Source organism: Rhinolophus sinicus, linkage group LG03, assembly GCF_036562045.2.
Source record: "Rhinolophus sinicus isolate RSC01 linkage group LG03, ASM3656204v1, whole genome shotgun sequence".
In the NCBI taxonomy this organism is placed as follows: domain Eukaryota; kingdom Metazoa; phylum Chordata; class Mammalia; order Chiroptera; family Rhinolophidae; genus Rhinolophus; species Rhinolophus sinicus.
Genome location: NC_133753.1, coordinates 171,991,446 through 172,014,399, shown reverse-complemented (window position 1 = coordinate 172,014,399; position 22,954 = coordinate 171,991,446). Strand labels below are relative to the sequence as shown.

Genomic DNA, 22,954 nt, shown 5'->3' with positions numbered 1-22,954 from the left:
TATGATCAATAGAGGCGCCTGTCCTCATGGAACTTACATTCTAGTGAAAAAGGGGGATGAAGGATCATCAGAAGTGGGGAGACTTCTATTTTATATAATAGAGAAGTCACGGAAAGCTTTTCTGTTATGATGAGCAGAAACCTAAGTGAACTGAGGGAGACAGCCATGCAGGTGTCTGAGGAGGAGCAGTCCAGGCACAGAGAGTAACAAGTGCAAAGGCCTTGAGGCAGGAGGATGCTCAGAATGCTCCAGAAACTTACAGGAAGAGAGTATGGCTGGAGATCAGAGGACAAAAGGGAGAATGTAGTGGATGGAAAAAGACACATAGTGGGACTGGAGTCAACAGCCACGGAGGGACTTAGAGACAATGGTAAGAACTTTAAACTTGAATTTAAGTGCGATGGAAAGCTATGGAGGGTTTCTAAGATGAGGAAGAAGTGATGTGATTGATTTATATTTAAACAAAAAAAAATCACTCTGGCCACTGTGTGTGTGTGTGTGTGTGTGTGTGTGTGTGTGTTTCCAACCAACTCTGCTTCCCTTCTCCCCTTGCTGTTTGACAACAGAGACCTAATTGTAAATCCCTCACACACACTGCCTTCCTATACCCCAGTGCCCATTCCCTCGACCTGCAACATTCCAGTTCCTGTCAAACTCTGGCCCATCCTTCACGTCTCCATGCAAATGCTACATGGGAAGCTCCCTTACAAAGGAATTGGGTGTTCGACTCTGTGTACTCTACCTTGTACACTTTTTTATTTTAAGTTTTGATTTCTATGAAACTCTCCCAAGGAGACTCCAAGCTGCTCAAAGGAAGGACCACATCTTTCCATTTGTCATTTTCTCAGATCTCATCATGGTGCCTAGCATATGGTGCCTGGTCCTGAACAAATATTTTATGACTGCAAAAACAAGCAAAGTAGATAAGATAATTCTACCAAATTTCAAGACAAAGCATCAAAGAATATTCATTTAGGCATCCATAATATCTAGAGATAGAAGGCACTAAGCTAGCAAATTCATAAAATGCCGGCTCACTTACAAATGATTGTGTAAAGGTAGGAGTGAGCCAGATAAAAAGGGAAAGGAAAAGACTGTGTTAACACTGAAGAACAGGAAACAACATGGTGCATCTGTGGAGATCCTAGAAGAACTGAAGCCTGGGAATCACAGAGGAGGTAGGCTGCCGGGAGCCGATCACAAAAGGTCAGTGGGCTAAAGCGAACTAAGTAGTGTGGACTTAACTCAGTCAAGCTTTGGTACAGACTAGTTACTCTGGCAGTGGTGTACCTGATTACCAGGAAGGTGGGTCAGTCTGGCAGCAAGAGGACTTTGGGAATGTTGTAACTGATCCAGGAAGATGTGACAAGAACCTAAACACGGAGAGTAGAAATAATACACAGGAGGGAGCAGATTACAGGGGTATTGTGGACGCAATTTCTATAGTGCTTGGTGTAGGGGGAGGGGCAGAAAGCACCATGGGTGTCTTTCCAGGGTGGGGGCTGGGAGAGCATCATTTCTCTTGTTGGGCTAAGCAGAAGGAAAAAGACTTTCAGGAGAAATGATAATGATTTCACTTGTGTATGTGTTGCAGTTGAGGTGGCTATGGAACAACCAGGTGGGGTTGTGGAGTTGTCTAATATGGAAGAAATATAGTTCTAGAGCTCATCAGGGAAGTCCAGTGTGGAATTCCAGTGTGAAAATAAGGATCAGGGAGCCACTGAGTGAAAAAATAATAGTCGGTGCCAAAAATGTGGACAGCGCCCAAGAAAGGTGCAGAGGGTGAGACGAGCAGAATGGCAAAGACGGATTCATGAGGAGTCCCGGCAGGAACCCATATCAAAGGGGAAGGGCACGGAGGGATCCAGGGTGGTGGGGCAGCTCTGTAAGCCTCGGCATGTGGGTTACAACTTTGGGTCCAAGGTTACTGCTTCAGCTAAGCCCTTTCTCAGATGGTTGGAAGGGGAACAAAGAAAATCCAATGAAATTGGCTTTATCTTTAAGGACATGACTCAGAAATTACATGTCTCAAATGCTCAAATCCCATCAATCCAAGCTTGGGCACATGGATGCATCTATATGCAAGAGAGTCTGAGAAATACAGTCCGTCACTGGGCCAGTATGCGCCCAGGTAAAACTTGGAAAAAAAGGGAGATGGATTCTAAGGGGCACAATTAGCTTCTCAGATTGTTTTCTTTTAAGTACTTTGCTGGTATCTATCTCTCCAAAGCAAGGACACCTTTGACCAGGGAAAATGATGGAAAAAGAAAAAAATATCTAATTCTGAAAACTCAAGCTTCAGGAGATGTGGGCAGGATGCTGGTGCAGAAGTAGCTTTGGTATGGTGAACACAGGCTGGACCAAACTGAGTGAGACTCCTAGCTCTGCCACTTACCCACACAAGTCTCTTGCCTACCTGCATCCTAGTCTTACTTCAGAGGATCCCCGAGAGGGTAATGAGAGCCAGTATATGTGATGCCAGGCACAACGCCTTGCACCTACCTACTAAGGATTCAAACTGTTGCTCGTTTTGTTCGTTTTATTCCCATTTTTAGAGGACAGAAAGACATGCCAAGAGATGAAAAGAAGCTCAAGAAAAAAGGTGGCTGGACACCAGAAAACTGGCTACTTTGCAACTGTGCCTGCACTTGCTGTCTAAGCTTACATGAAAATCATGCTACGGTGCCAATTTGACACCAGTGTCTGCCATTCACCTCCAGAGGTAGTTTTAAGGCAGGGGAACATTATTATGGTTACTCTAGGACAGCACTAGCAGGCAGACAGGTTTCAGATTCCAGAAGCTGCTGGTTGCAAAGACTTGCAAGGAACGAGTTTCCTTTGTCTGATGAAAACAACAAAAAAAGCATGCTTTTAACGGTCAGATAACGTTATATTTACAAGCAACCTGCATCCATTACCCTATGATGAAGAAAAGGACTAAAAAGAAAGCTGCACCGAAAACCACTTGAGAGCTCCACCCACTTACCAAAGGGGGTGGGGGGAGAGGGAATGGCAGCATCAGAATACAAGATTATATTTCTTTTCTCAGGTTGTATTTGCAAACTTTTCACTCTTGTGTCTTACGAAACTCTAGGGATTTGTCCCCTAGGCTGTTCACTTCATCGTTAGGCAGCAGAAGTTACTTGGCATGTCTGGAAGAACAGATCATTAACTAGAGAGGTTACCAGGAGTGAAAAATCTCTCTCTCCTATCTCCTTTTCAGCCCCTACCAACCTCTAGCCAGAGTAACAGACGCAGAAAAGAAGTGGTGAGGTCCCCATGTTGCCTTGAGCTGGGCCAATAACCTTGAGTCCAGGTGAACAATATATAATAGCAACCACACATTGGTATCACAGGTAACAAGTGATGGTGGCAAGACGACAAAACGCTTGTGGTTAGTTTCCAAGGTTACTCACTATTAAGTATGAACAAATCCCTATTATTATTTTAATCACAACTGTATTTTTGTTAGTTTATTCAAATGAAAGAATTTAGGGAAAAATATCTAACTTCAACTCTGGTCTAAAACTCAATGCCATTTCCCCACTTAGAGAAGAAGAAAAAAAGAAATGGTGAAAATAGCTTGCTTCTGTGAAAAGCTTTAATAAGGGATTTCTGATCAGAATTTGAAGCACCGGTTCTTTTCCGCTATCAAAAATTCCAGCTGAGAAGAAAGAAAACATTTGGGGGAAAAAAGACAGAGAGAGAGAATTTGCCAAATACAGGCCGAATGTTTTGAAAACGAATGCACAAAAATAATCTGAAATGAGTAGGACTTCAGTGCCTATGCATAAACATTAAAGTTACAACAAAAGGAAAGTCGGAAAGAGTTTTCCCCAAATAGACATTATGTTCCAGAAAAGATTTGGATTTGATTTGTATGCTTGGCATCCTTTTGCCTCTGAAATGAAGTATTTTAAATGCTTTTGCAAGGCATCTCTCAGAAGTCACCTGTGTTGGTCTCATTTCCAGTGTTCCATATTTATGCTCTACTTCTCACTTTCCACTGTTTACTAAACAATTTATGGTAATTTCATATTTATTATAGTTTTTACAACAAAACCGTTTCATGGCACACATCACTGTACACTCCCCCATGGGAAGCAAGTCAGATGCAAACCTTCTAGCTCTCCCACGATGCTGCATCACTAAATAAAAACAGAGCCAATGAACTACCACTTCCACTCAAAATCACTGGTCCCAAGGTATGAACAGATAGATTTTATTTTAAAACTAAGAATTACAAAGACTAAAGGAGAATGAACAAAGGACATAGAAAATGAAAAGGGTACCACCCAAGATCAACTTTTCAATCATCAGAAGCCTGTGGATTCAGGTCAGGACGGCAATTAAGCTCAGCTGGTTCAAAGACCCCGAGTCGGCAACAAGGAAGAAAGTAATAGAGATAGCTTTGTAGTTACAGCCTGGGCTTCAGAGTCAGAGACCCCCAGATCTAATCTCAGTTCCTCCAGTTATGTGACCTCAGGCAAGTTACTTAGCCTGTCTGAAACTGTCTCTGGAACCACGAAAGATACTTACGATCAAGTTCGTATGCTTGTACACACCAACACAAGTGTTTCGTGTGATTTTGGCACTCGGTAAGCTCAGTAAGTGGGAGCTGTCATCATCATCGTCATCATCAAATGTAAGCTCCGTTTTGGTCACTGCCAAATCCCAGTAGTGCCTGGCACATAACAGGCACTCAATAATATTTGAGGATTTATTCAAGTCAAAGTATGATACTTTTCAGAATAAGGGTGCTTACTATCACCCAGCCCACAATTTTCCAACACCTTCTCAAAATGGCTCCTCACAGCGTTGGTAAGAGGCCATATTGTCCATTTGAAAATAACTGTTGTTAAACACCAATATTCTGTTGTGTCTTTCATTTTCACACTGCTAGCAATGACTCCAATCATCTTTAAACCTGAATCGACACGTGTGCCTGGATACCTTGTCACTGCCTTTGAAGACATTATAGCTTTTACTTTTAATGTGTGCTCAAGGCAAATAATCAAAGAATGCCCTGAGGTTGGCTTCACTCAAAGTAAACAACCATTTAGCTAAATGATAATAAATAACTGCCTTTATGTAACCTTTCTCTCAAAACGTAAATGCTCTCAACTTGAAGAAGCCAGAGAAAACAATGAAGGCCATGGCCGTGTGACCTGGTGCACAGGACTTTGGCATACTGTGACTTCCTAAAAGCAGCACATGTTACCTTTGCAGAATGCTCCATGGTGACCACCACCTTGGTTTTGGCACTGGATACTAGATCCATCGCACCTCCCATTCCTTTCACCATCTTCCCCTGCAAAACAGAAACAGAAAATAAGTAATTCTCTGTCTTTCACTTCTTTAGTATGAAGTAGAATAAAATTAACTTGTAAGAATAAGCCACTGGAATGATTAGTGAGAGAAAAAAAAATCACTGACCTTCATTGCTTAGTAAATGAAGGTTTACAACCTTAATATTCTGCTCTTCTATTATTCTATGGTTAAAGGATAAGTTCAGGCTAAATACTGTGATGTCACTTTTATTAAGTGTGGCTCACATTATTTCGTTGATGATACCTTAATGATATGACAACAGGTAGATAAGAAAAATCTTAAGAACCTTTCCAGAATTCTGGCACATTATTGTAGTAAGATGAGATTGAAATCCACATGCCCCTGACATTCATTTCTTCCTTTTTAAACATATAATCAGTACCACTGAGTCTTCAATTACAGACCCTTTCCAAAGTACTCCTGGACTTCCTGCAAATTAAATGCCACTAGGTAGTAGGCTGAGACACGAATGGTGTTTCCTTAGTAATGATTAATATTAAAAGTGGGTCTGTCGTTCTGAAACTTGACATTTATCTTGCTCTTAGAGAAACAAGCCAAAACAAAATGAAAGATATATTCCTGTTAAATAAAAAAAGAAAACAGGAGCAGTGTTCAGGATCCTTTCACCATTCTATTTTTGGCCAGCTGTCCATGTCCTCATTTATTAAACATTTACCAACCAGCTTCCACGTGCCACACTCTGAATAATTCCCACTGTCTATTCGGTCTCTTGGTACAGAGTTTTGTAAAAAGTGTTTCCAGAGATGATGAAATAAATTTTTATTCAAGTATCTTGAAGAACAATATCTTCTAACATTGAAAAGCTCCTTAAAATTTTATTTATTTTTTAATCTAAGTCTTCTTGCTGATTTGACAGTAAACTCATACAGGACTCCTGGCTCCTTTCCCATAATTTCATAACTAAGGAGATTAGGCAATGCACTCACACCTGGCTTTAGGAGTAAAACAGTTTAGAATCCCTCGATTTTAGAGGTCAATGCAACACAGCATGAATATGAATTAGATGTATAGTATAAACGAAAGGAACAAGTAGTCAGGATGCTTTCATGGGTTGGAGCCGGCCACTACATAAGATGGGCAGCAGCTGGCAATGAGTGAGAGGGCGGGGAACAGGAAATGAGTGGGAGGTACAAAATGAGTGTCTTTAGGCGTGTAAATTTGAAGTGAATCGGAGTATCTGTGTGGAAGTGTATAATTTTATACTTCTCTAAGCCATGCCTAGTCAGCTGCAATTTTACTAAGTTAGTTACCAGGGTCATAATATTTCTGTAGACAACATTGATACCTGATGTTATGAAATATGGATAAGACAAAGATGGAAGCAATAAATGTCCATCATAAACTCCAATACTAAGGAAGTTTGAGATTTTTACAGCATCAAGACACTAAAGCAAATCCATTTTACAATGTGTCAATCTTCTGTGAGGAGAATACCCAGCCAGTCTCAGCTCTCAGAGAGTGTCGTTGGGCAGACTCAAAGGGTGTAAGCGCTAGAAGAATGACGAAGCCAAAGAAAACCAGAAACCAAGCTAATCTATTAAAAATGTCATGAATTAAAAAAAGCATTCCTTGAATTAGAATATACCACAGACAAATTTTGTCCCCTGTGACACAATGATTATAGGTTAGAGCTTATGACAGCCTCTAAGAGGAAGGTTGTCCAATTTAAGTGACACTGAATTACACATTTTAAACCATTGTCAATTATTTAAGAAATATTTATAGAGCACCTACTGGGTACAAAATACTGTGCTGGCAGGAGTATAAAGAGCTATAAAATACGGTGCAAGAACAATTTCTTTGTTTCTGTTAAAAAGAACATTCTTGTTTGACTCAGGGTAAATCAGCAGCCTTCATCACTCAAAGAGATTCAAGTGGTCTGATGTCTCCTCTTCAAAGCACACTCTACAAATTTCAAAGCACTATTATCATACTTAAATATTTGTTTCCAAGAGGGAAAAATACACAAGATTAGGTGCAGAATACCTGAGATCTATTATACTAACCCACTGTGTGACACTGGAAAAACAACAAATCTCTCTCAATTTGGGTTCACTATCTATCAACCAGGAATAAGAGTATCTGCCCTATCTTAGAGCTGGTGCGAGGAGTACATGAAATAGTGTATAGAAAATTGTGTAGTAAACAAAGTTTATAAATTTGTTGACTTACATCTTCATTCAGTCAATTCAGTTCACTGAGTGTCTAGTATGAGCCTGGCACTGCTGGAGTTAGAGATTATCAAAACAGGCTTGTTTTTCTCATACACCTTATTGTCTGAGGGAGGGAACGCAGCCACGAGTAATTAGAAACTTAGACTAAACTTCCTTCCTCTAAAAGAAAACATACCCCACCTCTCCCTCAACCCCATGGCAAGGCCTTTTCCCTGTGTCCTTGTGCTATTCAGTAAGTAATTCTATCACAATAAATTTCAACTTTTTTCTTTCCTTTTGTCTTTTTTTTTTTTTTTTTTGCATGAAAACTGCTTGGATGAGTGTGTAGACAGATTAAACTAACATCGGTATGTTCAAACACTGAGGATGCAACTGCTAACTGTGTCTGGGGCAGCAAAGAACAAAGAGACAGGGGCATTTCACAGAGGAGGTGTTTCACAGAAGTAGTCTGCCAGACGGGAAAGAACAGCAGTATCTCCTAATAGAAAGCATTTCTAGCAAGTTAACTTGAAAACCTTCCAATATTTGGTTTTTCTATTATTTTCGATATGTTTATTGTATTGGAAAAAGAAAAAATGTTTCCCTCCATTTCAATTCCCAAATGATTTCTGAAACTGAATCAATGACTACAGGAAAACGATTCATTCTATCTATACTGGCAGGAAAAAAACAGGCTTACATAAGACATATTCTCCAATACAAGTGAAAAATTCATCACCGTCCTTCAACTCAGCTGAGCAGGCACTCTTTGGGGACCCAACTACTTGTAATTTCCCAGTTCTCTGCTGCAGTTGGGTGTGGCCACGTGCCCAACTGCCAGACAACGGAAAAGAACAAGGTGATATCTGTGATTTCCAGGCTCTAGCCCATAAAAACCTCTCACATACAATTCTTCGACTTTTTTTGCTTTCTGTAAACTGGACACTGACATCGAAGGTGACCTTGGAAAATAACTGAGCTTCCTTCAGCCTGGATCTTAAAATGACTGTGTGTAACAGAACCCACTTAACTTGGAACTACATTGCATTGTTCAACAAGAGTGGGGGGAGAAAACATATAGGATGCTAAGCCACTGAAATTGGGAGGCTTATTTGTTACAGCAGCCAGCATGACTAATATAATGAGTTCAACAGAAGTGTCAGAATTCAGTGTAGAATTAAAACCAACTGGTCCAGCTACAGAACAACACAGCAGGCCTCTTAAGGGGATGTTTAACTACTATTCCTTGAGGGAAGGGGATATGTGGAGGTGGCTATATGCCAGATACTGAGCTAGGCACTGTCATTCACCTCTATCCAAATGTCCAACACACTGCTTGACATTTTACAGAGATGAGATACTGACCTCACCTCCATCTTCACCTCCCTCCTCTAAATCCAACATCCTAGTCAACATACAAAACAACAAGTTGATAAAACAGAGAGTTAAGGAGTTAAAAATATATCTTTAAATCACAAGAGGGAAAGTGATACTTGGAAAAAAATAGGCCTAAAATGAAGAAAGGATTCTGGGCATGATTGAAGCACTGGATATGATTGAAGCACTGGGTCAGGGTGACAGAAAGTGCGGCTTTCTTTAAAACCTCATCAACAAATATACATTTCTTGAATGGTGCAACTTTAGTAATGTACTCTGGCTAGCATAATGGAGAGATGATTGCTGGATACTCATTTCATAGCTAACTCATTTTTTTGCAGTTAAGGACTGACCCTGACATCAAGTATGGAAAGAATATTGAAAAAAAAAAAGTGAGCTAGAAATACTGTATGCTCTGTCATGACAGTTACATGTCTTTTCAAAGGAAAAAAAAAATACTACCTCAAGTATTGTCTTGAGTTCATAAATATTTATTCAGGGTTTATTATAAACCAGGTACCAAGATAGGAATCAGAAATAAAAGATGAACATAATTATCTAGCTTTTTTCTAGAAAATAGATTGAAACTAAAATCATTATTTTAAATATATTCTACGTACTTTGATCCATTTCTTAATTATCATAATTTTGAAGAAAGTAAGTCTGCTGACGATGCAATAACATTAAAAAACCTCCATGCATCAAAGTACAAATAGTAAATTGCATTCCCAAAGAAACAGCAATTTAAGTTCGAAACATGACCTTTAGTGATATTTTAAGGGTTTTACAAAAAGGTAAAATGAATATCTTTGAACAGTTCTGTGAAGTTCTATTTAAAATAAAATATAAAACATACTGAAAATCATTCTTGCCGTCTCCTGTATCATTGGTGTATAAAAAATAATGGCTTATTTGCAGATATGTTACCTCTAAATATTCTGGTCTTAAAAAAGAAATAACTTATAATATATAGAAATAATTTTTAAAGCATTTTAAACGAATGCTATGTGCCCCCCCCCCCCCGGAAAATGTGAATCGCCTGGAAGTAAAAGAGAAAGATAGCTGTAGAGTGATTTATTAATAAAACTAGGGTTTGTTGCTCAATATTGAACAGGAGAACATTCAGTACCTATCTCAATCCAAATGTAAACCTCTTGATTTCTGTCTCACTTCCCCATTATTGAAAATGCCCTAGGAAAAAGAAAGGGCTTCTAAACGTGCTCCTATATAAAGAGAAAGAGAAAGGGACACTAAGAAGCATGATAACATTCATTTAACTACAGAGACAGGTAGTATAACTCCCCTTTATAGAGAAAATAAAATGTGTACAATTTGCCTCAGTTTAGTAAAGTTATAGCAAAGTTACAGCAGAATATTTATTTTTTCTGTGTTATTCTTTGTATTCAAAACCAAGAAAAATGGGATTTTCTTTTCAAAGAGTAACTATATTTCCCAGGACATGTGAAATGATCATATAAATTAACTAATATGGAACTGAAAATATAATTTTAGTCTCTATTGCTAGGTAAGTTAACAAAATTGCTTATAACAAATATTGGCTATCAATCATCATGTGGGCTAAAAAGAGCATGTCAAAAAAGTAGTAGTTGGATAAACTCAAAATTTTATTTTTAAGTTCTCTTTTGTTCCTATTCTCTCGGGGACCTTGTTTTATTAGTTATCCTCTCCCTCCAGGTTCTCTATCCTCCCCCTCTCTATAGCTCTTTTCTGTTGATTTCTCAATGCACTGAAATTGGTTTCTGCATTGACCATGCCCTTGAAGTGAGTACTCAATCAGGTCTCTAATATTAAATCATTTGATTCAGTAGACAAATGTGTGTTTATGTTAGTACATTTTTGGACCTTTTAACTACACTTTATGCTGTTTTCCACTAACTCCCTGAAACTCTACTCTTGGGCTTCCATGGCACAACACCTCAGACTTCAGGGCTTTCAGGCTCCTCCCTAGCATCCTGTTTCCACGTCACCTTTGCGTCCTCATCAACTTAAAAGCTCTGTCCTTGGCCTCCTGCTCTTTTCTCAAAGAGCAACTTCATGCACTCTCAGGATACAAACTTACCCTGTCTCTGATCATTCCTAAAACCACATTTCCAGCTCAGATCTTTGCTCTGAGTTCTACATGTCAATATCCCAAAGCTTCTCTTAGCTGGTTCCCAACACTGCATCCTCTTGTTCCTGGGCACATCATTAGGCCACATTTTCCAACCTTCCAAATGAATAATTTCTGGCCAATGGAAAGTGGGTAAAAGTGATATAACAGAGCTGGACCATAACACTTTCCAAGAACAATGCTCCATGTTCTTCCTCTTTCTAGACGGAAGGAATCTCAATCACAAAATTACCGCACAGAGAACTGCCAGTCAGTCAGGGATACTCGTTTTGGTTCTATGTGTGTGAGAAATAAAAACTTATATTATGTTAACTATTACATGGCTCAGCTCAGTGTGGTCCAAACCAAGTTAGCATCTTTATCAAGGCAACTCTCACCTACCTAGTGATTTCCTATCTCAGTTAGTAGCCAACCATCTACCTCAAGGTCCAAATCAGAAACGTCTTTGTCTCTTGCCTCTCCTTTATTATCTATGTACAATCAATCAGTCATTCAAACACAAAGAACTCCGATTTTCCCTATATTTCTTGAACTTGACCTTTTCTCATGCCACCTAAGATCCTAATGGTTTCTCCCTAGTGTTCTAACAACAGCGCTACTAGTGAACCTGTGTCCAGCCTGTCCTTCTCGAATCCTTCCAACCCACAGCCATGAAAATCTCTGTTTAATAAGCATCTTACATCATTCCTCTGCTTAAAACCTTTCACTGGTTCCCCAGTGCTTCCGGGTAAAGTCCAAGCACCTCAGTCTAGCATATAAGCCTGGGACAACCTGGCCTCAACCTCATTTCCTTACACTCCAGTTTCCATTTCTATGCCAGGAACAGTGAGCTGCTTGTACACAGCATATGGCTTCCTACTGTATCATAAGGTCCCACCCACCCTCATTCTATCAAGTGTACTCCTGCTCACCTTTTATGTATCAAATCGTGATGACTTTCACCAAAAGTTCACATGCCTCTGCCCCATCCTATCAACAACATTATATTAGGGACCTCTTTTGGGTGCTCTCGCAGCATCTTAATTTTTCACCACTTTAAATTTATCACATAATCTGCATTAAGATCAGGGTTGATGGTCCACTGGCAGGTAGTGGCAAGGCTATACAGGTATTTATAACTTAATTCTTCCTCATGAGAAGCACCCTATCCCCTCTCTAACCCTCCCCCACCCCATCCACCATCATCCTCTAGCAACTTAAAACACAACAGCGGATCGCCAAGGCCCTATCCAGCTACAATACCCTCTGTTCTGACTGATCACATCTATTCTGATTAATCAGTACCTGTGCACTAAAAGAAATCAATTAATTTCAAATAGGAAAAATGAACTCTGTTCCTAGCTATTAACACTGATTCTCTCATTTGTAAAAGTATAAATTGCATTCAATAGTGTCTTCCTAGTTCTTATGAAACCTCATCGCTTCAAGTAAAAAATAAATCCTGATGTACGTAAAATTGATTATAGGTCATTAACTCTAACTTTGCACAGGAAATTAATAAGCATTTATTAAGTGAATAGTTAGAAGTATGAAATTTTCATGCTTTCTTTTCCTAAAGTACAATCAATATGTGACTAAGTTTCTTTTTGGTTATAAATGAGGCACTTTGGGATAGGTTAACTTCTTTGTACAAGGTCAGATAGACTGACACTCTGATCTTTCTATTTGCTGCATTAATAAAATGGACAGCAGGAGAAAAGCTGCTATTCTTAGCTCTGTTTTGAAGCTATATTTCAGTTTTCATAGAGTCTATTTGTAATTCTGCAGAGATGAAAACAAGCATCAAAAATCTTGGCTGAGTTCACTCTTTTTTATCAGGGTCTCCTACAGAATATCAGTATAAAGAGATTGAAGACGTACTCCAGGACAGACATAAGAAAACTTTTTGTAAAAATTTAAAATGATTAATTATTATTATACTGTAAGTAAGTTATTTAATTGAATTTATTAAATACAACTAAGCACTGGAGTTCTGGTCCTGTATATTATCCAGAAACAGAATAAGTACAATATTTTAAAATGCAAGGTTAAGTTATTTTCTGCATGAACAACCTCTCTCTGCCATTGGGTCACTGAGACAAAAGTATTAGAATCACATGAAATTGCCCATGTGTGACCTACAAACACAGAAATTTCATATGGTTGGTTCAAACTAATGTTCTAATGGTGGGAAAATATATCTCATTTACTATCACAAAGAATTTTCTTAAGGTTTATATTATTTTTAGTAGATCCCTAGATAATCACAACAAAAGTGACAGCTAAAATACAAAAGGAAAAGTATTAATCACTTTTATGTGTCTCCATGTACTAAAATATATCAGTCCCCTCAACAACTCATTCCCATAGAACATGAAATTATCACTGCTTCTTTTGGAAACAGGAAACAGTTGTTGTCAGAAATTTTATTTGCTGATTCCTCAAAGAGGGTGTGGGTTGGCTGGAAGGAAGCGGGAGGATGTGAGAACTAGAACCATGGGCAGAAAAAGTACACTTGCTCCATAATCTCCTCCCACTGTCTGCAAGGCTCTAAAAAGCAAATTACAGAATTATTGTAATTACACTGCTATCTCTGACAGCTGGGTAGAATTTTCACAGAGCGACACGGTGATTGAAAGAACATCATTAAGGAATACACTGAAATCACTTAGCAGTGTTTTTATCCACAGATCAAAAAATAACTTAGTAAATAATTTGAATGTGGAAAAAAAAACAAGAACACCAAAGAATTCCAAAACCCACTTAAGAGTATCCTAGGTATAACAAACACACGTGTCCTATTAAGCAAGTATTGGAGGGTTAGGTGGAAGACTACAAAACAATTTTGATTCTATATTAAATTAATAAGTACTCTATTTATTCCCAAGATGTCCTCTAGATTTAGCTGACGACCTAGTTTAATGACTGCTAAGTACCTACTGGGAGTTAACAGCTATAAACATTAATGTCGAACTGATAACCTTTTGGTCATTGTTTGAAAGTCTCAATCTTTTTTCTTCCTGTGCAATCCTAATCTGTGAAATGGGGAGCCAGGGCCTCTCACATGCGAAGACAGGTCTTACCTCTGGACCATATAAACAACATCATTCCATAGCGATTCAGATCCTGGGAGGTCTGAGCCCCAAGAAGGAGAAGCACATCATCTTTGTGAGAATGACCCAGTCTGGGAGCAACTGAGAATGCTAAGGAGCCATGTCACTGTGGGAGGGTCCTAACGTCACAGTATTGGGTGGCTTTAGAAACCAAAAACACAATTTCTCCTTCGAAGACCCTGAAACTGAAAGTGCATATAAGGTAAAACGGCTCCTGCTCAAACTGCGGAGAATGAGGTGGAAGCAACGGACATTTTCATACATTGAAACAGGTTAAAAAATTATTTTGAGGAATTTGTCACAAAGTTAATATTTTTGAAAGATATATAAGGAAAATTGAGAAAGCATTAATTTCTATCTTCTTATCTTTTCAAGTCAACTGTGCCACAGTAAGCTCTTGGATGGCAAAAACAAACAAACAAACAAACAAACAAAAACCTCACTTTTTAGTGAAGTTCTTAGTAAAGGAGAAATCAAAATACTGAGAATAGAATGAAAAAAACTGAAAGATATTCTTTTGAAGGAAAATACAAGAGAGATCAAAAGAGGTAGAACTATATAGAAAAATATTAACTTTAAATTCATTTCTCGTTATGCCAGTGTTTTAACTCCCTAAACTTTGTAAATGACCTGTTAAGTTTCTAAGCTTGGTGCTTTTAATAACTTTATCTAACTATCTGTTAAAAAAAAATACCATGATAATGAGGGCCTTTTAAAACATTGTTCTACAATTGTATTATTATAAGTTTGAAAAGATTAGGAATACAGACTGGACCTTTGTTCTATGACATATGTCCCATTTCTATTTTTTTAACTATTATTTTTTCATTCTTCTTATTAAAGTTTATTTTTTTCATATTGAGCACCTTTTAATAAACTCAATTTTAGGAAGACAATTTCTCATTACCTAACTGTTCTTGCAGAAAGTAAGCAGATATAATAAGCTTTCCTTTATAAAAAATGAAAATACTGCAAGGAAAAATTTAAAAAATTACCTGAAGTTATAAAACAAGTCAGAAAAAGAACTGGATAAAGTCTCTCCATAGCATCCAGAATGAGGTAATTGAATCCCCATCGAAGATGCTTCCTATTTTAAAGTGTCCATTATGTTGAACTTATTGCACCATTTTTCTTTCTCATTGTTCCAGTTCTGTTGGATGGTGTTAATTTAGTTAGGAGGCAGACAGCAAGCCAACAGATGCCTTATGTAGCTTCAGTTTAGCCAACTTCTAAAGATCCTTTAGGACTAAAATTACAAAACTTTCCAAATGTGCTTATAAACAAACCATGTATCTTTTACGAACCTGAAATCCATGATTTACGAAAATTAAATTTCCTAAAAACTACATGATTATGAGCAGAAGTTACATTCAGGATGGAAATATGTTAGCTGACAAAGCTTCTAAATGTGGAGTAATAAGTTAATTTTTCATAAAGTTCTGACAGTAAGAAAAATGTTATATTTTTTAGGAGAACTATTTCTATGTAATTTGTGGATTAAGTTTTCAAGATCCAATTATTTAGATGATTGGTTTATTAGTCTTCTTCATTCTAATGTACATTTTTGGGAATCTTAATTATTTTATAATAAGTTCATGATCTCTACCAGAAGAAGGTGGTGGTTCTAAAAACAGGAGGTAAGACCCAAATCATAGTAACAACTGCCCAATCAGAAATGCCATTATCCAGTACTGTTAAAGTTTTAGGCTACAACTATATTCAGAAATATGCAAAACCCATGAATGGCTAAAACATGTCAAATCTCATGTACTTAAATTAAAGCTTATGAGACTCCCTCAAAGGAATTGGTATCAAACCTTCATGCAAAACATATTTACTGTTTTTATTTGCAATTGTAACAACATGGGTGATCTGGTTTTCTATCCAAAATTATATTTAGAAATTGATACTTACTAAATTTGGGTAACCTGAAAAAATTATATATAATGCATATCTTATTCTCTAATAATTCTCTATAAGTGAAGAATTATTACAAATATTTCAATGATCTACTTGAGTTACCAAATGATGAAATGAGCAATGATGAATTTATTGGGTACAATAAAGGTCAAAAATTCTATCTGCCTTTTACTTAGAAAAATTCTACTATACTAGCTGAGGAGGGAAAAGAAAGGAGAAAAAAGGTTAAATGTAAAATACTGACGATTTTTTCCTGGCATTCTATTTAGACAGCGAAGGTCTGGAAAGAGGATAAGATGGGAGATAGGAAACCAATGTTCACTTAGCTCAATCCCATACGCCTTTCATAATGTGAATTTACCAAGATGACTCCAGGTTTAAAGACATACGTTGCTGTATCATATGACCCCCAAATGGAAGACATATGATCTACTGGGTTCTTAACAATGATAACCGGGATCTGATTGGGCAGTGTTCTGAGGGTCTTACCAATACACGTCTCAGTGCTAATCTGATCAAGTGCTGGAAGTCCTTCAAACACTGCCACACCACATGCATTACACTGGGAAGGAACGCAAGCAAGCCACAAGTATTAATGCAGGGTTTCTGCAAATAAAAGCATTTAAGGCTCTCCATTTTTTCTGAGTTTAATTTTTAATTGTAATCCACAAGTTTTGACATAAAGTTCTTGTTTTCATTTATTCTTAGGTAATCTGTAATTTCGGTTTTGATTTCCTTTTTGATTCAGTGTCCTATGAGGAAAGAATGTGGGACAGCTTTTACAAATTTCCCAGCCTTAAACAAAGAAGTAAAACACACTTTTAAGTGTAGTTTGAATAATGTGACTTTCACCTTAAGGTTGACTTTTAGAAGCTTACACTCAGTAAAATAAATGCATTTTAAAACCTTTGGATTAACAGAGGCTCGATTATTTAACACAAGATTGGCCATGAATGGATAACAATCTAAGCTGAATATATACATTTTAATATTCTATTTTTATATATATTTGATATTTTCCCTAATAAAACTTTTTTTGTAAATAAAAGTGCTGATCAAAGATTATCTCTAAACCCAAAAAATAAAGAAGTAAAGATTTCATCAACTGGAAATGCCAAATTCAGTCATTTAATAATATTTGGTCTTCAAGATTCATTAGCCTGTAGCTGCAGGGTTACATTGTCTTCAGCATTTTGGCTTCATTCCCTGCTAAGTCTTATCAGCAGCACCATTATTTATGAAATTACTAATAATGGCTTTCTAGGAGACCTCATCTATCATTTTAATATTTCCTCCCCTCCGTCTAAGGGGGCTGTTTAATGAGAAGGGGCTGCTGCAGTCATACAAACACATCATTAGCCAAAGGGATATTTATTGAAAACATCAAACTCAGTGCTCATTCTCTCTGTAAAGGGGAAGGGGAGGGGAGGAAAGTGGAAGGAGAAAAGAAGGAAAGGGAAGGGAAGACAAGGAACAAGAAGAGAAAGTAAAGAGAGGGATTGACTGACTGATTAGGAAAAAACAAAATAAAACATGATCAAACTCCTATTCTATGTACAGAAGTCTGTTCTAACACCAGAGCTGCTTGGGGGGCCATGGCTTGGAATCAATCAGGCGTCTCGCTCACCTTTCTTTCCGTCTGGTTTTGGTACATCTGAGTTCCAGGGAATTGTTAAAGTTCTTAGAGCTAAGCAGTTGTTCACAAACACGTCATATGAAACAAACAATATTTCCTGTCTTCAGAGCAAGAACTGATTCAGACAGCAATCAAAAGACAACAGTCTCTAAGATCACTGAAAATTGAAGATCACTGAGTGTGGGGACAGAGACCCAGAGAATAGTTTACAGGCTCTCGGCCTCACGTGGAAGGGTGCTGGTTCGGGTGGTGAATGGCCCTAGCCGAGTGAGGAACAGAGGAGAGTGGAGAAAGTCGTCGGTCGGTCAGTTGGCGGAGGAGCGGATGGCAGGTCGGCGCCCTGTGGGCCCAGCCTCCAGTGAGACCATAGTGGTATGACTCCCCAACCTATGGCTCCGTGGGTGTTCCTTTTTGGCCTCACCGTATCCTGTGTTCTTATGTGGGGAGCGGGACCAGAGACCCCGCAGGCCGCCCCGCACGACAAACGGCGCAGCGAGCAGGGTCTCCCGCACGAACTGAGATATTCCAAAAAGAAAAGTCTATTTCACATTCTCATATCCCTTTGCTTACGTAAATGATTAATATTAATATCTGTAGGAACCTAAGCTGAGTGAGCTGATTTGCTAATGAATTGGCTAATGTTCCTATTTAGCACTCCCCTTGGCAATGACTCCCATATTTCTACAGTTATGTTTTAATATTTCCACTTTAAGAAGTACTGAAAACTAATTTTATAAACACCCAATAGAGGACTTGAACTCTTCCAAAGAACTCTTTGATTGGTAAATTATAAGAAACAGAATGGATAAATAAAATGGATAAAATACTTCATACACAAGATTATATTAACTATATGTGATTAGGCAGTGGAGACTTTAGAATTTGAGTGAGAACTTTAAAAATGATAAGATGCAGAAGAAAGAACATACAATTGTTCAATCCAATGCCTTTCAAAACCCCCAGCTTGATCTAGCATCATATATACAGCATGTATCCTTACAATTACAATAGACTTTATCCCATACAAGAAAACAGTAATTTATTTATCAAGTTTACAGAAATGCTGTAAGGATATTTATTTATTTCACATGTATTTTTTGCTTCCATCATGAAAGGCATTTGTTAAATAACCCCCACAAAAGAACCTTGTGTCAGAACATGAAGTACATAAGAGCAAAAGAGACTGATCAAATCCCCATTTCATAACTTGCTACATATGTAAACTTGAATGGTTAAATCTCTTTGCCTGAGTCTCTTCGTCTATAAAAACAGGGATGGTTATATTTAAGTCATAATGTTCTATAAGGATTAAATGACAATGAATACACAAATAAATAGAATAGCGCCTGGCCAGTGGCATGTGCTTAATAGCTGTTAGTTCCCTCCTTGTAAAAATACTAAATTTACTATTTAGCTGTGGCTTTTAAACCTTAATCATAGCTATTAGTCACCAAAGGATCCCCCAAGTAAGAGAAATTTTCCTTATGAAATTAATACATCAAATATGTTATTCTATAAATATACTTTTAGTCTGAAAAATATTGGATATAAATAATAAAACCAATTAGTTTTCAAAGATAAAATTATTTTGGGATAACCAAATATAGTATTCAAATAAAGAACAATAATAAAGAGCTTATGTTTCTAATAACAGCCTAAATTCACAAATTTCACTAATACTTAGTTGTCATTCTTTTTAAATGTATTCCCATTTCTTAAATCTCTGTAAAAGAAGAAATCATTCTTTGCTCTTGGAAATTCTGCAAGTATTAAATGTGTCTCTAATTGGTATAGGAAGTAAAAAAAGGCCCATACATTCAATCAGTGCAGTTTTTATTTCCTGATAGAATGAGCAGGGCTTGGATAGGTTCCTCCATGGACCCCACTTCTAAAGCACCTGGGAAACAGAATAGGCTGAGGGGATCACCCTGATGTACAGGAGCCATAGATGGAAGACACGCCCATATCTAGAGAGGGAGGTTTGGCTGAGTATGAGCTTACGGAGGAGAAATAATGTCAGCAAAGAAACAGCAGGCCCACGGGTCAAAGTGGCAGCAACCAGATGCTGAATTGGAATTTTTTTTCTTGATTTTGACTGATGTTCAGATATGACAGCTATGAGATACCAGCATGTGAGAGAGATGCTCAGAAACAGAATTTACAGAGAAAGTACTTGAAAACAAGTTTCCAGAATTCCTGAGACCCTTGGCAAGGTCAAGGAATATAGTATGGGCCATAGCAGAGGATTTTATATGAAGAAATCTGAAGAAAAGTGATCTCTGTGCAGCAAACAAGTATATGACTGTTTCTCACCCAACCGACAACTCACAGAGCCTGAATGACAGCTCCAGAGCACCTTGCTCTCAGGAGAGGAGCGAGGATGTAAGTAGGGGATGGCATGCCTGACTTTTACCTGAGAAAACTGATGTGACTGTTTTGGGGAAGTTACTACACTACATCTGAAGGTGGAATAAGAAATGTGAGAGTGCTTCCCAGATGTGGGCTATGAGGGAGAAGGCCAGCCTAAAGATGATTTAATCATTTTCTCAACAGGACGTCCAAAAAGGAAGGGAGGGCCGTTATCAGTGAGAATCTATGTGTGAAGTGGACGACAGGAAACCCAGGAGCTGCTAGGGAAACATCCAGCCATCATCTATCAGGGCAGACACTGCAGAGGGGTCCAGGGGAGTCTCCAAAGATACCCCCCCCAAACACACACACACACACAGAGAGAGAGAGAGAGAGAGAGAGAGAGAGAGAGAGAGAGAGAGAGAGATCAGCTTTAAACATCTGAAAGGACCAGGGAACATGGAGCCAGCTCATAGCATTACTAGTCATCAGCCATGTAAGAATTTTCCTGCCCTATTTCCTTACCTTCCTGAATTTTGTCCCCGGTGAGTGCCAAACAGTGAGTTAAGCAAGGCAGTGAGTGAAGAGAAAAACCAAAAGAACACCACACAACCTTCTCCTAATGTGGGCAGCCTACCCTACCCATAGCTGGGCGGCAGGAATGGGAGGAGATGCACTGCTTTTGAATGCATATTGAAGCATTGTTCACTGTTTCAGACTGGACCCTTTAATTCTTGAATCAAGACTGAGCTTGTGAATTAAAGTGACCCAATGACAGTGTATTATCTGAGAATGAGCTGACATGTCATGCAGAGGAAAAGCTTCCCTAATTGAGTAACTTTAAAAAGACCACATGAGATAAAAATAGCGGTGTTTTGATTTCATCCCACACATAGAGCTTGTACCACATGTTGGATACAAAACACACACTCACATACACATGCTCATTACAGCTGGTCTTGTAAGACACGTTCACTAGCACTATCAATGCTGTCTTTTAAAGTAATCAAAGACAGCAGCACTGGAACAGTATTTGATACAAGATACTGATAAAAGCCCAAATGGAAGGCCTTCAGAACAAAGGGGAGAGGATTAGTGCCCCTCGAGAAGAGTAAGGCACTGCCTGCTCTTTAAACAGTCCAGATGACAGGTTTTCAAGAAATACTAAATAACAGAATAAAATATAATAAGTCCTCGTCTAACATTGTTAATAGGTTTTGCAACTTTAAGCAAAACAACATTTAATGAAACCAATTTTACCACAGGCTACTTGATATAAACAAAGTTAAGTTCCTGAAGCATCTCATCAACATTATAACAAAACAACATTATTCAAGGATCTGCTCTAACAGAATAGGAAAAAAAGTGTTGGTAATAGAGTAGAGACAGTGTGAGTGTGAATTGGGATAATTTTTCTGGACAGTAATTCAATATATATCAAAAAACTTTAAAAAATTGACCAAGATATTCTATTTCTAGGGATTTATATACACTAAGAAAATCATCCAAGAAATATATAAGACATAAATTCAAAAATATTATTAATGGTATAAAACAAATAGAAAATCAGACAAAACACAAGAAAAGGTAGCTTTCAGACATTAGACAACAGAGAGTACAGGACTGTGATTTCTGATAGCAGGGACGCCAACAAGGTGGGCCCACAACTGCCCCAGCTACGGCCTGGAGAGAGTTTGCAAGCTACAGTGCAGGGAGGGAACCTCGGTGGAACCCAGCAGTCTTGGGTTCAGAGAAATGAAGGCAACTAGAATTTAACTTGAGATCTCAAAATATCAGCAAGGAGGTTGCTACAGAGAGAGAGAGAGAGAGAGAGAGAGAGAGAGAGAGAGAGAGATCAGAAGATTTGCAAAAGGTTCACCTCAAGTCTTTGGCAGAGTGTGAATATATGAGAAGAAATCACCCAAGGCCTGGGAAAGAACCAGTAGGAAGTATTAGGCAAAAAATATCCAGAACTCACACAAGTCTGGGAACAATTCACATTCCCACTAACTAGAGGGAAAAGGCTTTATAATACATGGGACATCAGGTAGAGTCCTCAGAAGAAAATTGCTTTGGTAGTGAGGTTAATTAGACTGAAACCAAAGGCTGCCATCAACTAACCTTAACAAAACTTAAAAGAAAAGACTGAACGAATGACATCTATAAGATGACATCTATAAAACTACAAGAAACATCAAAGAATGTCCTTCAAGCACAAGGAAAATAATATCCGATGGAAATTTAGATCAATGTAAGGGAAAAGTGTGGGAAAGAGCAAATACGTTGGGAAAATACACATACACACACACACACACACATAAAATAGTATATAATAAAATATATAAAATGCACAATTTCCCCCATTTTTAATATAATATATTTAAAAGAGAGTTGACTGTTTAGAGCAAAAATATTATCCTGGGGTTTATAACACATACAAAATAAAATGTATGACCAACAACAGCAAACAGGATAAGGACAGAGAATTGAAGTTTACAATGCATGGTTCTTACATTATATGTAAAATGATACAATGTTACTTGAAGTAGACTGTGATAAATAAAAAAATGAGTATTGTAAACCCTGGAGGAAGCACTAAAAATAATAAAAAAAATAAGTCAACAGTGAAGATAATATGGAATCATAAAAAAATACTTGATTAATCCAAAAGAAGGTAGAGAAAGAAGAAAAAAAAAACATATGGGCAAATAGGGAGGGTGGGGAATCATATGCTGATAGTTTTAAAACCAACTATGTCAATAATTGCTTTAAATGTAAATGGTCTAAGCCTGCACTTAAAGGTCAGCTATTATAAGACTGGATACAAGAGCAAGGCATAGCTCTAAATTAATTATAAAATCTCATTTAAATACAAAGATGCTGATAGGCTGTAGGCAGAAGAAAAGAAAAAGATACACCATGCAGAGTGACTATATTACTATCA

The 22,954-nt window shown here is 37.9% G+C and overlaps 1 protein-coding gene across 1 annotated transcript in view; it reads right to left on the bottom strand.

Annotated features, from left to right (window-relative positions):
* OXCT1 (3-oxoacid CoA-transferase 1) overlaps positions 1-22,954 on the bottom strand; it is a 115,654-nt gene that overhangs the window by 18,885 nt on the left and 73,815 nt on the right. Inside the window, exon 14 of the mRNA XM_019748541.2 lies at positions 5,222-5,311. Within this exon, the coding sequence (XP_019604100.2) occupies positions 5,222-5,311 (90 nt within the window). The remainder of the gene's footprint in view (positions 1-5,221; positions 5,312-22,954) is intronic.